The sequence below is a fragment of the Seriola dumerili genome, unplaced genomic scaffold, assembly GCF_002260705.1.
Source record: "Seriola dumerili isolate Sdu_G_001 unplaced genomic scaffold, Sdu_1.0 BDQW01000147.1, whole genome shotgun sequence".
Classification (NCBI taxonomy): Eukaryota; Metazoa; Chordata; class Actinopteri; order Carangiformes; family Carangidae; genus Seriola; species Seriola dumerili.
The window spans coordinates 438,358-452,014 of record NW_019174402.1 but is presented as its reverse complement, the minus strand read 5'-3'; the positions used below and the strand labels follow the sequence as shown (position 1 = coordinate 452,014).

General features: G+C 41.3%; 1 protein-coding gene across 1 annotated transcript in view; it reads left to right on the top strand.

Annotated features, from left to right (window-relative positions):
* Window positions 1–13,657, top strand: part of hydin (HYDIN, axonemal central pair apparatus protein) — a 65,714-nt gene that overhangs the window by 41,377 nt on the left and 10,680 nt on the right. The window contains exons 38-68 of the mRNA XM_022749851.1: window positions 29–199; window positions 310–483; window positions 734–882; window positions 1,171–1,245; window positions 1,598–1,762; window positions 2,518–2,664; window positions 2,785–2,878; window positions 3,055–3,158; window positions 3,916–4,080; window positions 4,417–4,608; window positions 4,744–4,929; window positions 5,232–5,470; window positions 5,632–5,814; window positions 6,038–6,157; window positions 6,251–6,413; window positions 6,505–6,674; window positions 6,888–7,086; window positions 7,207–7,300; window positions 7,456–7,549; window positions 7,679–7,847; window positions 8,389–8,471; window positions 8,740–8,895; window positions 9,824–9,929; window positions 10,321–10,534; window positions 10,771–11,006; window positions 11,108–11,256; window positions 11,407–11,602; window positions 11,801–11,909; window positions 12,343–12,582; window positions 12,783–12,925; window positions 13,375–13,602. Coding sequence (XP_022605572.1) covers window positions 29–199; window positions 310–483; window positions 734–882; window positions 1,171–1,245; window positions 1,598–1,762; window positions 2,518–2,664; window positions 2,785–2,878; window positions 3,055–3,158; window positions 3,916–4,080; window positions 4,417–4,608; window positions 4,744–4,929; window positions 5,232–5,470; window positions 5,632–5,814; window positions 6,038–6,157; window positions 6,251–6,413; window positions 6,505–6,674; window positions 6,888–7,086; window positions 7,207–7,300; window positions 7,456–7,549; window positions 7,679–7,847; window positions 8,389–8,471; window positions 8,740–8,895; window positions 9,824–9,929; window positions 10,321–10,534; window positions 10,771–11,006; window positions 11,108–11,256; window positions 11,407–11,602; window positions 11,801–11,909; window positions 12,343–12,582; window positions 12,783–12,925; window positions 13,375–13,602 — 4,913 coding nt within the window. The remainder of the gene's footprint in view (window positions 1–28; window positions 200–309; window positions 484–733; window positions 883–1,170; window positions 1,246–1,597; window positions 1,763–2,517; window positions 2,665–2,784; window positions 2,879–3,054; window positions 3,159–3,915; window positions 4,081–4,416; window positions 4,609–4,743; window positions 4,930–5,231; window positions 5,471–5,631; window positions 5,815–6,037; window positions 6,158–6,250; window positions 6,414–6,504; window positions 6,675–6,887; window positions 7,087–7,206; window positions 7,301–7,455; window positions 7,550–7,678; window positions 7,848–8,388; window positions 8,472–8,739; window positions 8,896–9,823; window positions 9,930–10,320; window positions 10,535–10,770; window positions 11,007–11,107; window positions 11,257–11,406; window positions 11,603–11,800; window positions 11,910–12,342; window positions 12,583–12,782; window positions 12,926–13,374; window positions 13,603–13,657) is intronic.

The window sequence follows — 13,657 nt, the reverse complement described above, 5'->3', positions numbered from 1 at the left end:
CTCTCTAATTTGTGTTTTGTGAATTCAGTCATTTCAGAGATGACCAGTGAGTTAAGCAGTGAGAGAGTGGGACAGCTTGAAATGACCCCGGTCTCCAGAGCAATTGCCCGCCACATGTGTGTTGACCTGTCACCTGAGGCTCTGGCTGCACGCAACCGCAGAGGCATCGCTATTATTGTGTATGGAGCCCCACTGACAGGTGAAAACAGCAGATTTTCCTTTGGGAAAAGTAAAATGAAGACTTGAAGAACTATGAGGTGATCATGTGTTACATTGTCTGCATATCCTGTTTCTACATTTTTTTTCCAGGTGAAAGCAGCACAGCGGCTGCTCTGGCTCATCACTATGCAGGGGCATGCCTGAATGTTGATGCTGTGGTTACAGATGTGCTGATAAATGGCACCTCACCTGTGAGCCTGATGGCAAGAGAGCTCTATCGCTCTGCTGCTGCCGAGTATGCTAAGAAAGAGGCTGAGGAGGCTGGTAAGCAGAATACACTGTGCATACACTGCAACTCTTTTGGATCCTTTTTTGTGTTTGGGGAGTTGCAGTAGCTTAGAAGTTGGAGAAGTGGCTTGTGATGGACGGATGAGTAATGGTTTTCCATACTATGCCATTTAACAAGCTATTTAATCCTCAACCACCTAATGAATGGCTCAGCGGTCAACAGTAAAATACTGTGACTGTATCAGGCAGCATTGTGCTTGTAATTAGGGATGATAAATCTCTCTAGTAAGGAAGGACACTACTGCAGAAGAATACTCTATCTGCTTCCAGCTCAGGCCATTGAAGGTGCCACAGAACCGGGACCTGCAGTACATCTCAAAGCTTCAGTTCCAGCTCCAGCTTCACTTGATACTGTGCGAGTTCTTCCAAAACCCAGTGAGGCCTCTCGCAGTAGAAATGGCTCCAAGCATCCTCAGGAGACTGAAAGCACACACATTGCCCTTTGTCTGGTACATTTTCTCAAGTCCTCTGGTCATCTGTTGTGTGGCTGTTTGATCACTGTTGTCCAGGTTTTTTTTTTTTTTACATCAATTGAAGCTACTAGATGCATCTCTATCTTTGCAAGCAAAATGTTGCTAAATCTGGGTATAGAAGCTGCATATAGTTGCATGTTGCATAAGTTGCGAATGTAGTTTAATAATTAAATGTGTGATTTCACTTCAGGGAGGGGATGTGACCAACCTCAGCAGCTTCTTACCTGATCAACTACTGGTTGATATCCTGGCAGAGAGATTTCAGGTAAGACACACTGGTTTTCCCTCAGAAAGATGGCAGCAGTCTAAAGAGTATATTGTAGAATATTGTGTGACATATTACAAACACTTTCAAAATACAGGGTTAACAAGGGCACAGTGTCATAGGACCTTACATACAATTAAAATTAAGCATACATAAATCAAAAAGGCACAGTCAGCAGGCAGGACGGTTACTGGCTTACTTGCTATTTGTACTTGTGAACTGGCAGATATCGCATATGTATTATGTCTAACCCTTAAAAGAGGCTGAATTTCACTTCTATCACTTTTAACTTTTCATGTTTTCTCTTTTTGTCTTGTCATTACTGTTGGTGTTGCCGTCTCTCTGATAACAGTTAAGCGATTGTCACCGTGGCATAGTTATTCATGGTCTGGAGTCTGTGTACACTCAATCAGCAGCAAGCACGCTCCAAGTTGTCCTAAAGGCCCTTAATAACCGCAAACACATCTATGTAGTCAATTTGTCTGACTCCTACGCTGCCCTGAAGGCACGGGAGAGAGCACAGAGAGAAATTGAAGGTAAAAAATCCACCAGATTTGTATACAAAGTAATGTATAATAATATAATTATTATTTCTATTCAGTAAGGTTGATGACATCATGTGGAACTGTCTGTGTGTGTCCTTCAGAGGCTCTGCAGAAAGAGAAAGTGGACAGAGAGGAGCAGTGGTTGCAGGAGCTGGATGAGGAGGAGTATGACGCTCTGCCAGAGGAGCAGAAAGAGCATATTACCCAGCGACACAGAGAGAAACTCCGCCAGCAGAAGCTCAGGTACTGATCGGAAGATGGGCAGGCACGCTGGACCTTATGAAAGGACCCTTTCTTAGTCTTATCCTATAATTCTCTTACTTTTTTCCGTGAGGTTTGCTTGTGTGTGTGTTGCAAGGCGGATTCATCAAACTCTCTTAACTGCACAAATTTGTCGTAAATCACAGTCAAGAGGATTTGACAGTCAAGAGATATTCTACATTAGGTCTAAAGTAGATCATATTGCAATGTTGGGTGCAAGAGGAAGATGACACTGGACCAATTGCAATAACGCCCTGAGGAAGCTCTAGGAGTTCTGAAATATCTTAATAAGAATGATATAAACCTCTCAAATTGGAAAGCCATGATTATGATGATGTTATGGTGAACAGAATATTAATTCTGCATTATTTGTCTGCTTTTGTTATATACAGTATTATATTTTAATTCATTTAAAAAAACTGTATGTGTGTGTACTTGTGTCTCTCTATGTATAAGGGAGCATGAGCAAACAGTGAAGGAGCAGGAGGAGAAGAGGCAACAGGAGGAGATGAAAAGGTTGAGAGAGGAAGAGTTGAAGAAGAAGAACAAAAAGGCTGGAAAGAAGGATACTAAAGAAGTGTCTAAGAAGAAGGGTGTGCTGGACGGAAAGCAGGTCTGTATATGTGCATCCATTCCATGCAAACTCAAATACATGCAAACTCACACAAGCACACACAAATACACACATGCTTAGTCTCCCATTCAGAATTGATTTGTTTCCTTTCCACTCCAGTCAACAGAGGCGTTGAATGGACAGAGGATATCTTCCTGTGACAACTCTAAAGAGTCACTAGTGGACACAGGAGAGCAACATAATTTAAATGAAGGTGCAAACAACTGTAAAGAATAACACTTTTGTTTTATGCCAGAAAGTAGAAACCTTAAATTACTGAATTATAACACCCTGGTGCCAAAAAATGTTGAATAATATATAGTAAATAACAGTGTATAGACTGTAATCTCATTGTTAGTTTCTGACATATGGCCCTCTATGCTGCTGCAGGGCATCATAGCAAAGAGGCTGAGGATACACAAAAGCAGACAGAGGAAATCAAAACATCACATGCAGAGTCTCCTCAACCCACAGACAAGCCGGAGAAAGAAAAGGTAGGTTTACTGCTGAGCAGAGGCAGTGACACACAAGCATGCGGGTTGTCTGGCAGACAGTGGTGCAGGAAACTTTGTACAGATAGAGTGAAGACTAGACTCCATTAATTATAAGCTGATTCTGATTGCAAATGTCGTGCACTTAGTCAAGACTCTGAAACTGAAGAGAAGTCTGGTTCCTACAACAGGAAAATGCATCCAAAGCAGACCTCAAAATCCACCATGAACTACTTCAAGAGACACAAGTTGGAATCGTCCTCACAGTACTTTGACTTGAATATCACTGAAAATCTGTGGATCTTACACATGACAGGCTAAAATATCTCAGAACTTAAAGTGATTTGAAGGAAGAGAGGGAAAAACATCCTAAATCATTAGTAGAAAGACTCTGTGTTTGAAAGCTGTGATATCTGCCAATGATCTCCACTCTTTCAGCTCTAGTAACTATTGTTCATACTATTTGCAACCATTCAGTGTGCTTTGACAACATTTGAGGGATTGTCAGCCATAACAATGTATCATAAACTTTAATGTCATCATAAAATACTATTTTAGGTTAAACAACAAAGAGTTAACAATTCACAGTTACATTTAATAAAGTCAAATGTAGTTTACAGCATAAAACTCGCAGGTAATGTGGTGTTGCAGTTGATACTTTTGTAATAATTAAATGAAGACAGTTTTATAATCCCCACAGCTACAAGTAGACTGTAATCTTCTTGCTGTTTTTCCGAATTGCTTTTGCTCCCCTTTCCAGTTCGTTGTGGATGAGCTGCAGGCTCAGTTCAGTGCGTATGAGCAGAGTCAGGTGCAGGTGGAGCACATCCTGCAGCACTGGGACCGGGCCCAGGGTTTGTTACTGGTCTCACTCCCCAGTGGAGAAACCCCACCAGTGTCAGAGGATGCCCCAACAGAGAAACAGGTCAGTTTGCTGACCCAAATACCATACCAAAAGCACAGCGAATGTTGGTTGTCAGTGATCATGTGGTGGTTGTCAATTCCTCTATAACTGCTACAATACTCATTAGGAAAATTAGGAAAATTATGACTATTGATGATGACTATTTGTCTTTATCCTACACTGTTGCTTCTTATTGCTCCAGTCCAAAGCTTTTATATTTTCAGTAACATTTGAATTCCAAAACTTGCTTTAAAGTGCCAAACCATTTTAGTGGTACTGGAACATTGTATACTAACAGACAAAAAACATCAGTATTACAACTGCTGGATCCCATCAATCATCACCCTGTGTCCACAGAGCCCTGTTAGCAAGAGGAGCAAGAAAGCCAATAGCAAGTCTCCAATGCCCAGTCAGATGACAGCACCAGCTGACACAGACAAGGTGTCTCCACAGGACATCATCCCTCTTATTGTGCTGAATGTAACAGAGAAAGACTATCCCAGTCCAACAGAGCTGCTTAAAGGCAGCACCCTGCCTCCACTGGATGAGGTATGGCTGAAACAGAATAAATTGCTGTATGTTTCCTCCCAAAATGTATTGGCGTAAGGTAATGTAATGTAAGTTTTTTTCATATATTTATCATCAATTCCTAATCTTTTTCCTTCTCTCCTTTGGTGTCCTTAGGTGTTGGATAATTTGGGGTTGGGACCCAGCGGCCCACCCATCCCTCCTCCTGTCACCTTCTCTATAGTTCCATTCCCCAAAAACAGGGAGCAATCCGTCAGTCAACTCACCTGTGACTGTTTCACCTTCCTGGTTTCTGCGGGGCAGGATGAACAGGGTGAGGAGAAAAAGGATTCTGAAGAGGATGTACAAGCATCGGTTTTAAAGGTAATAGATGCATATGCATACACACAGAATGAAAACATTGTTTTGTGGCAGCAGAAGCAGCAGGATTTAAAGGAAATATGGTCTTTATTTGAAGAATAATTAGCACTCAGAATTTAGCTGCTATGAAATACACGCCTCCACTCACCTCTGTCATGGTCATACAGTTTTATGATTCCAAATTCTAACAATTAATAAATTAAGAATACAAATTGATTTCAACATTAAAAATGTTAAAATCAGAACGGTGTTTGCGAATGTGTGTGTGTTTGTGCACACCAAAGGAAGAGGCAGTGGGCACAGCATCTAAAACCCGCAGCAGGGGCAGCACTAAGGAGACGGCAGTAACAAAGGACAAGGATAAAAAAGGCAGAGAGAGTCAGAGAAGCAGGACACGAGCTTCAGCCAAGACAAAGGCAAAGGGCTCGGAGCCGTCTCGATCACCTGTACAGGTCTCCACCACCTCAGACTGCACGGAACAAGACCAACACCAAGGAACCTTAGAGCTGAAACGTAATCAGAGGTAAGGGAAAACACACAGACTCCTTTTACAAGGACACATTGTGGGTTTTTTGCTTCATTGTTGTTACTAATTTGTGTGTGTGTGTGTGTGTGTGTGTGCGTGCGTGCGTGTGTGCATGCGTGCGTGTGTGTGTGTGCGTTTGTGCATGTATTTGCGTGCAGCCTGACAACATTTCGCTGGGTTGTACCAGCCAACAGCGAGGTGGTTCTGAAGATCTGGTTCTACTCAGACTCCCCAGGGAAGTTTGAACAGACTTTCAACTTTGAGCTACTGGGGACCCAGAGACACCACCAGCTACTCTGCAGAGGAATTTGCACCTATCCCTCCATCTGCAAAGACTACAAGTCAGTTAGCATTGTTTAATAATGTAGTGCAGTAGTATAACTGGTAAAGATGAGGGAGGGGGTTATTACAGATACAAATACATGACAACAACACAATCATTGAACTTTGAAATCATAAAACAACTATTAACAATACATTAAAACACACAACATTGAACTGGAAAAATGGATGACAAAATGTGATTTCAAATGGACTTAAAGTTTTCATATGTCGTTTCCCCAGGACTCTTTTTGCTCTTAGTAAAAAGGTGCCACAAATGGTAGATGGGCTCCAGAAGACTTACATAGTCAAACCTGGTTACTTTGAGTTTGGACCACTACTTTGTAGCAAGACCAGAGACAGGTGAGAGACAGAGTGGTGGCAGTGAAATGCTTACTGTGTTTGTATCATTCTTTGCCTTTATATTTACAGTTTTACATGTCTGCGTTTGTGTAGATACAAGGAAAATAGGTACCCAGAGAACACACAGAGATTGGTGATTCGTAACAACTCAGGTCTGGAGGCTGAAGTCCAGTTCCGTTTCCAGCAGGACACACAGGCCACCACGTATCTGCTGGACCCCCCAGCCATGACTCTCAAACCAGACCAGAAACAGGTAGCATAGCACTGTCTAACCTTGTCCATTGAATGAATACAAATGAACATAATGATAATTAGTACATGTGAATATTCTTCTGTCCTGCTAGGAGTTGAGAGTGTGGGCCTACCCAACAAAAGTGGGGCAAATGAAGGACAGTGTAGTGTGCTGTATCAAGAACAATCCAGAGCTTGTCCTCATCAACCTCTCCTGCTGCGGCGTTCGGCCAGAGCTGGAGCTAGAAAGCAAGCATTTGCATTTTGACAGGATTTTACTGCACAGGTACCAAAATTTGGAATAATAATTAAGGAAAGACAAATTTTTCAAAAATAGTTTGACAAGTGATTTTCATGAAGCAACAGAAAGAAAGAAGAAAGAAAGGAGCAGCTTGATAAAGCAATAACAGTGATAATTTTAAAATTCTTGTATAAATTGAACTGTCTATTCCTCTTGCATTTCTTCAGTTAATCTCCCCTCTTCCATCCCTCTCTCTAGACGGGACAGCCGTAGTGTGATGCTACATAATAAGACAGCTCTGCCTGTATCCTGGAGACTGCAAGGTGTGGAGGAGTTGGGTGATGAGTTCAGTGTGCCGCAGGATCAGGGCATCATCTCACCTAACTCTTCTTTCCCCCTGAGCTTAAACTTTAGGGCCAAGAGGCCACTCCACATTAAGAAAATCTTGCGTCTGGAGGTGAGATATGTGTATAAGTACACAATGTGGAAAACTAGGTCAGAAAGAAATAGGCAGCGACTATGTATTTCACAATCTGTTTTTATGTATGCACAGTATAGATTGTGTGTTTTGTTTCAGGTGTCTGATGTGGAGAAGATTCTTGGCATTGTACACACTGAAAACATACAGGTCACAGCTGAAGCCTATGATATAGCTCTGGACCTCTCACCAGGTAGAAACAGTAAAAGCTAACATTCTATTAGAGCACCTGTTTCTGACTGAGATTTCACCCACCATCTTCTGTAAGTTGACAGTGTTCACTAAGCTGCTGCCCTGATGTCATAATAATGAAAAACAATCTACTGTGTACTGTTGTTTCTGTGGCAGATGGTTTTCTGGACTTTGGAACCATCAGAGTCTTTGAAGAGGCCAAACTGGCTCTCAGGGTGAAAAATCAAGGAAAATATGAAATAGCCTACAAGTGAGTGTACCACAGTATTCAAGTGTGAATAAAGGGCTTGTATTTCAGTTTTGAGTTTTGAGTTGGAATGAAGTGAACTTTATTTCATGGTGGGAATTTTTTTCACTTTTATTCCTTTCTTTTCCCAAGGTTCACGTTTGAGCGGACAGACCCAACCCAGCCAAACCTAGAGTCCATTTTCACTGTGTCCCCCCAGCGTGGCACTCTAATGCCCCATGAGAAGCCCACAACGGTGCAGATCGTCTGCAGACCCAATGCTGAAGTCTTAATTAGAGAGCAGTCTTTTCTGTCTTGCCAGGTCTGAACCACACACCGATCTTAATGATCACAGAGCTGGAGGTTTAACTAGATACTAAAGTCATAGCGGAGTGGAAAAGGATTTTATAACCTTATTAGCGAATTTTTGATACCAGAACTTTTTGATTCAATTTTACTTTTGCTCTATGATAAAAGGGGTTAGCCTTCCACACTGCCATTTGCTGGTTAAAAGAAAGTCGTTTTAGTTTATAAAAACATAATTAAAACAAGATTTTATGTACAAATATAGAAGTAAATTGCTCCCAAAAATTGTGTTTCATTGAGACTGTAGAGATTCCCTACTATTTGTTGAAAGAAACTGAGTCACAACAGTACAGCATGCTTCATGAGCCACTTGACTGGGGGTTAGGGTTAGACAGACAGACACTTTACATTTACAACGCAGACACATTCTTGAATTCAATCTTGAATTTTTCAAGATTTCAAGTTTTGGATTAGCTCAAGTGGGTAAAACTTTCATGGAACTGATTGAAGTGATCAAGATATGAGACTAACTGACTAACTGAACTTCTCTTGTGCAGGTGATTGAACCAAACATTGGGAATAGAGGTGAAACCATAGCCATCTTAGCCATCAAAGTTTCAGTCCAGTCTGTCTTCTCCAGGTTAAAGCTTGATTCTTATTATCATCTTTCATGTGATATGTATTAGTAATTAAGAAACAATATTACATCAATTCTGATTTAGATTGTGTTGCACCCCTCTCATTTGGATTCTGTTGAACTATTGTTGTTATACATGCTTTTATTTTCAGAATTGCTCAAAATATATGATTTACCATCTCATCCCAATCTGCAAGATTCATTATTTTATTCATTGGATGCAGTTCTGAGATTCAGCGAATTCACAAATTGTGATAAATTTCTCCTTTAGGTACAAGATCACACCTGCATATGACATCAACTTCGGTCCACTGGTGTATGGCTGCAAGAAAAGCCAGAGCTTCACTATTGAGAACAATGGAGTCTTTGAGGCCCGTTTCAGCATCTGCCGAATGATCATAGACCCTGTTCTACAGGGGAGGCTGGGGTAGGAGAACAAACACACACCCACATACACACAACACACACGCACGCACGCACACACACACACACACACACACACACACACACACACACACACACACACACACAAAATGGCTAGCACTTGGAAAATTTGCTTTAAAACTGACGAAAGAAAGTGGCAGTTCAGCTCAGGTGTTCTTAGATTGTTGATTCTGATTCTTGTGTATTCTGAGCCATGTCTACCATATGTGATAAATCCTGTTTTAAAATGTAATATGTTTCAGTGAAGCATCATTGTGTTGCCAAACCTAGGAGGAACATGCTGCTTTCATGATTAAGTTCTGTGATGTGAAAGTGAACAAATTAAAAGCTAAACTAAAAATATAGATGAAATTTGCCAATTTATATCACTTAAGTGTATGTAATTAGTATTTGTCTGTGAACAAGATTAGAACCATTAATGTGATGGTTGAGGCATTAACAGGAACAGTATTGGCCGCCTGTAGTCCTTACTGAAGGGGTAATAAAAAACTAATGTGGCTTGTGTGGGCTCTTGCCAGATTCAGTATTATTTTAATAATAAGGAAGCATATTATTACATGAATAAATAAATAAATGGATAAATTACAACTATGCATAAAAATATGATTGGTTTTGCTCATAGCATTTATGGTTCAAATTGTGGTTGTTGGCTAAATACTTTTTAACAAGTGTAGAACAATACAATATATTATATGCATATAAAATAAAAAATGTAAAAATATGTATTGTGGATGCAAGATTTACTAAATCATATAAGCTATGGCTACCAAACGTTACACTTTTTTGTCCGCATACATTAAATGCCAGCACGCACAATCACAAACCTCTGAACTGTCAGAGGTCCCAACTGCTGCCTAAGAACATTGACAAGTTAGTTTTCAAAGGATTGTGTCGCTGTGTCCTGATCTCAGGGGTCCAGGTAAGAAGATCCCTCAAGAGAGCCATTCAGGGAGGCCCACTGGTGCTTGTAGCAAAGTGAGCCGAGAGTCCTTCCAGAAAGACATTAATATTACACAGGTGAGAGACCAATCAGTATAGCAGGTGAGGTTTGTGTCTTTTGAGTGTTTGAGAACATTTATGGGAGTTTGTGTAAAGTTTAACTTGTATTTTTTATGCGTCAAAAGGAACATTATTTGAATAAAGTTAAACTTGATTTGCTTGGTTACTAATTTCCCCAAACAACTGTCTGTCAGCAGTTTTATTTGGAACCGTTTTTTTACTGAAGAAATAGTCTCTGTGAAAATGGTTGACAGTTAAGTCCGTGTATGTTTGTCTGTATTGTATCTCACTTTATTTCTACTGACTAATAAAAAGCTGAAGCCATAGTGAAACTATGATAAACACACTCCCTCAACCTCTTCCCATTTCTGACTCCTATTTTCCTCTGTGCCTCTCCTACCTTCCTTAGAATCGCCTCACTATAGGGGTCTTCTCAGTGTCTCCCTGCACTGGGAGCCTGCAGCCGGGGTCTCAGCAGGTGGTGACAGTTGACTGTGTAGCTGAACAGCTGGGCAACTGGAACCAGGGTTTGCTCATTGACATCAGTGACCGTGACCCCTCAGACCAGCCCGATGGCATACCATACAGACTGCTGTCTGAGGTCTGCAAGCCAGGTGGGTGCTGTTTGATCTTATTCTGGTGTATTTGATTGATTAATTAGACCAAGGTTGTGGCTTGTTTCCAAATGACTCAATTCCATACATGTTATATGAACGGATTCTTCTACAATCACTGACAGCACTGGCTGTGTAAACATTTACAGGGTCTACATCAAGGAAATAAAGTGAAGGATAAAACTGGATGATGTCTTTCAACACTTCTGGCTGCCATTTTGACTTTTTTTGTTTCCCAGGTATAGTGTTAGACATGGCCTCCATTTTTGAAGAGCATCATCTGTGCCACAACAGCAGACAGCTCTCTTCTGAGCAGTTTTGCAATGCTGAAGGCATTTATGTCCTGGATGAGAACAAGTTTATCTTTAACAAAGTCCTGGTGAGGCAAACAGCTCAGGCTCGCTTCAAACTCACCAACAACAGCAAGGTGCCCTGTGTGCTCAGCTTGGCCATCAAATATGGTGGCACTAAGGTAAGGCATGTAAAGCTTTTTGGGGTAGATACATGGATAAATTTGTACATACTGCAAGTATCGCTGATTGTGTTACAGTAGGTAAAAATATATCCTGCATTTCCTTGCAGTCGTCCCGTAACATGGAGGTTTTTGATTTGCCTGCTACAACTCTAAGTATTCCCAGCCAGTCACACTCATTTGCTGTGGTCATCTTCACACCACAGACAATGCAGCAATACACTGCTGTGTTTGAGGCCACATTGGAGGGAACCAGCAGGTATATAACTGCATGACTGTATTAAGCTACTTTGGTGTTCTCTTTGCTGTTTGTTTGTCCTTTTATTTCTACTACTACTATGAGAATGCCACCACCTCTTGTTTGTCTTGCTGACCACTGCCCACCTTCTCTTTCCTCTGGTGGATCTAGAATGACCCCCACATTTAAGACCAAGGTCCTGGAGTTTGACCTAATGGGAGAGGGCAATCTGCCCAGTGTCTGTGTGGTGCGTCCAGCTCTGAGGAACAGCAGAGGAAGCCCAATGTTGCAGTTCAGACGGGTGTTGGTGGGGCGGAGACATACCCTGCCCTTGGTGTTGCTGAATGACGGAAATGTCCCAGCTCAGGTGAGACACATTGCTCTGTCATTTTATTTTTATATTGATCTGGGCCATCAGCAAAACTATTTCATTTTTTTTTTTTTGTTATTTTTTACAATAAAACCAGAATCCCCTCTATTTGCAACACCCTCATGACTGTTATACAGTAGATAAAGTACTGGAGGTAACCTTGGGGATTAAGGTTTTTGTGAATTTGTTGTGTAGGTCCAGATTGACATGCTGGATAAACATGATGTGTTCACCCTGAAAGCTGCTCCTGGCAATGCTTGCACCTCCATCCACTCTACACAGCTGGAGGGCAGCACTGACTCAGGTACAACCCGAACCCATAAAGCTCTGTCTATAGTAAAATGCATAGTTAAGCTTTTGTAATAAAAGTAAATGTTTTCACTTTTGCATAGTTTGATTCCCATGCAGTAATGTTACTGTTGCTACTATTAAAGCTGAGGCTCAGTATTTCATCAGTCTCATCTATACCCCAGCATCCACTTGTAGACACCAAGTCCTAAACACTGGACCTTCACAGACTCATGTCAACTTTGCCATAGAGCTTCTCTAACCTTCTCTTACCAGCTGCTCTTAAGCCCTGAGGTTTTGTCTTAATGATGAGAAATGAGAAATATATTTCTGTTTTTACTGAAAAACATCTTTAGAAATTTGCCACTGACACTGTTGTGTTGGTCTAAAAGTCAGGCATTTGATATGCTCTCCTATGCTATGCTCTTCTCGTTTTCCTTTTTCCACAGAGCATCACTTGGTGCACAGAGCCATTCTGAGGCTGGATGTAAATGAACAGGTGAAGCTTGAGGTCAGTTTTTGCTCATACAAGCCCATGACTGTAAAGGCCAAGATGACCCTGCAGGTGGAGTACAACCAGTACAGCAATACCATTATTCAACTGAGTGGAGAGACTTACCGGGAAATCATCTCTCTTGACAACATCAGCAGGTCATCTGAGGAGATGGACGAGGAAAATGATGAGAGTGGTAAGAGAAGAAAGGATGGCAGTAGAGTAGAGACAGAGAGACAAATCATGTGGTTGGAATAGAGAGGAGGAGGGGTAAAGTAGGTATATTAATCATGAGGAGAGGCCAGTCCCTGATTGTGCAAATAAAAATGTTGTATACGTAGTGATGTAGTGTTTCTTATCCTGGATTAATTGACAAGACCTATTTCTCTCTCACAGGTAATTATGAGGTGCTGAATTTTGGTGACTGCCATGTAGATTGTCCCTACCAGGAGAGTTTCACCATGACAAACCACAGCAGCAGCCAGGTGGTAAAGTTTGAGTGGCCTCCTGCGGGATCCCATATCTTCTTTTCACCACAGGTACATACTGAAGGAAGGGATGGATATGTGGTCGTGGAACAGGGGCAGGTTTAGAAATGGTTAAATAGGGGCAGACTGGGGCACAGATTCAAAGAAGGGAGGTGCATTTGTAAAATGAGTAAAAAGGATCAAATTTAAAGCCCTGGTTTTTGGCAATAATATACTGTCTATTATCAATAGTTACACTATTCATTCAATACAATAAATAAATACCAAATAAACATATTTAAATAATCTAATATGAAATAATAAAGTATAGTAAAAAAAAGTTGCTATTTGTAACTGTATACAGTTTACAGCCACAGTCAGATGATGGGACAATGTGCCATCCCCATGGCCATGAACCTGCTGTAGAACTCAAACAACTTAATATCTATTATAGTATCATTCTGAAACTATACCCTCTTTTTTTTACATGCTGATTAAAGAGAATCTGTTTTTTGTTACAGGTGGGACACCTTCATGCTGGTTGTTCAAAGGAAGTGACCGTCACCTTTAGCTCCAATCAGCCAGTGACTCTGAACAGCCAGCCAATGAGATGTAAGGTTTGTCAGGTGGAGTTCCAGCAGCCACTAGAGCAGGTGGTCGACTGGGACGATCGACAGAGGACAGTCCAGTGGCTAAGTCCCACGAAGCAGGCTTCAGGAACACAACCACAGCAACCTGTGAAGAATAAGGTATGCATGTTGACGCTGATGTTAAAGAGATGTTGAAGAGAGTTACCAGTATAAC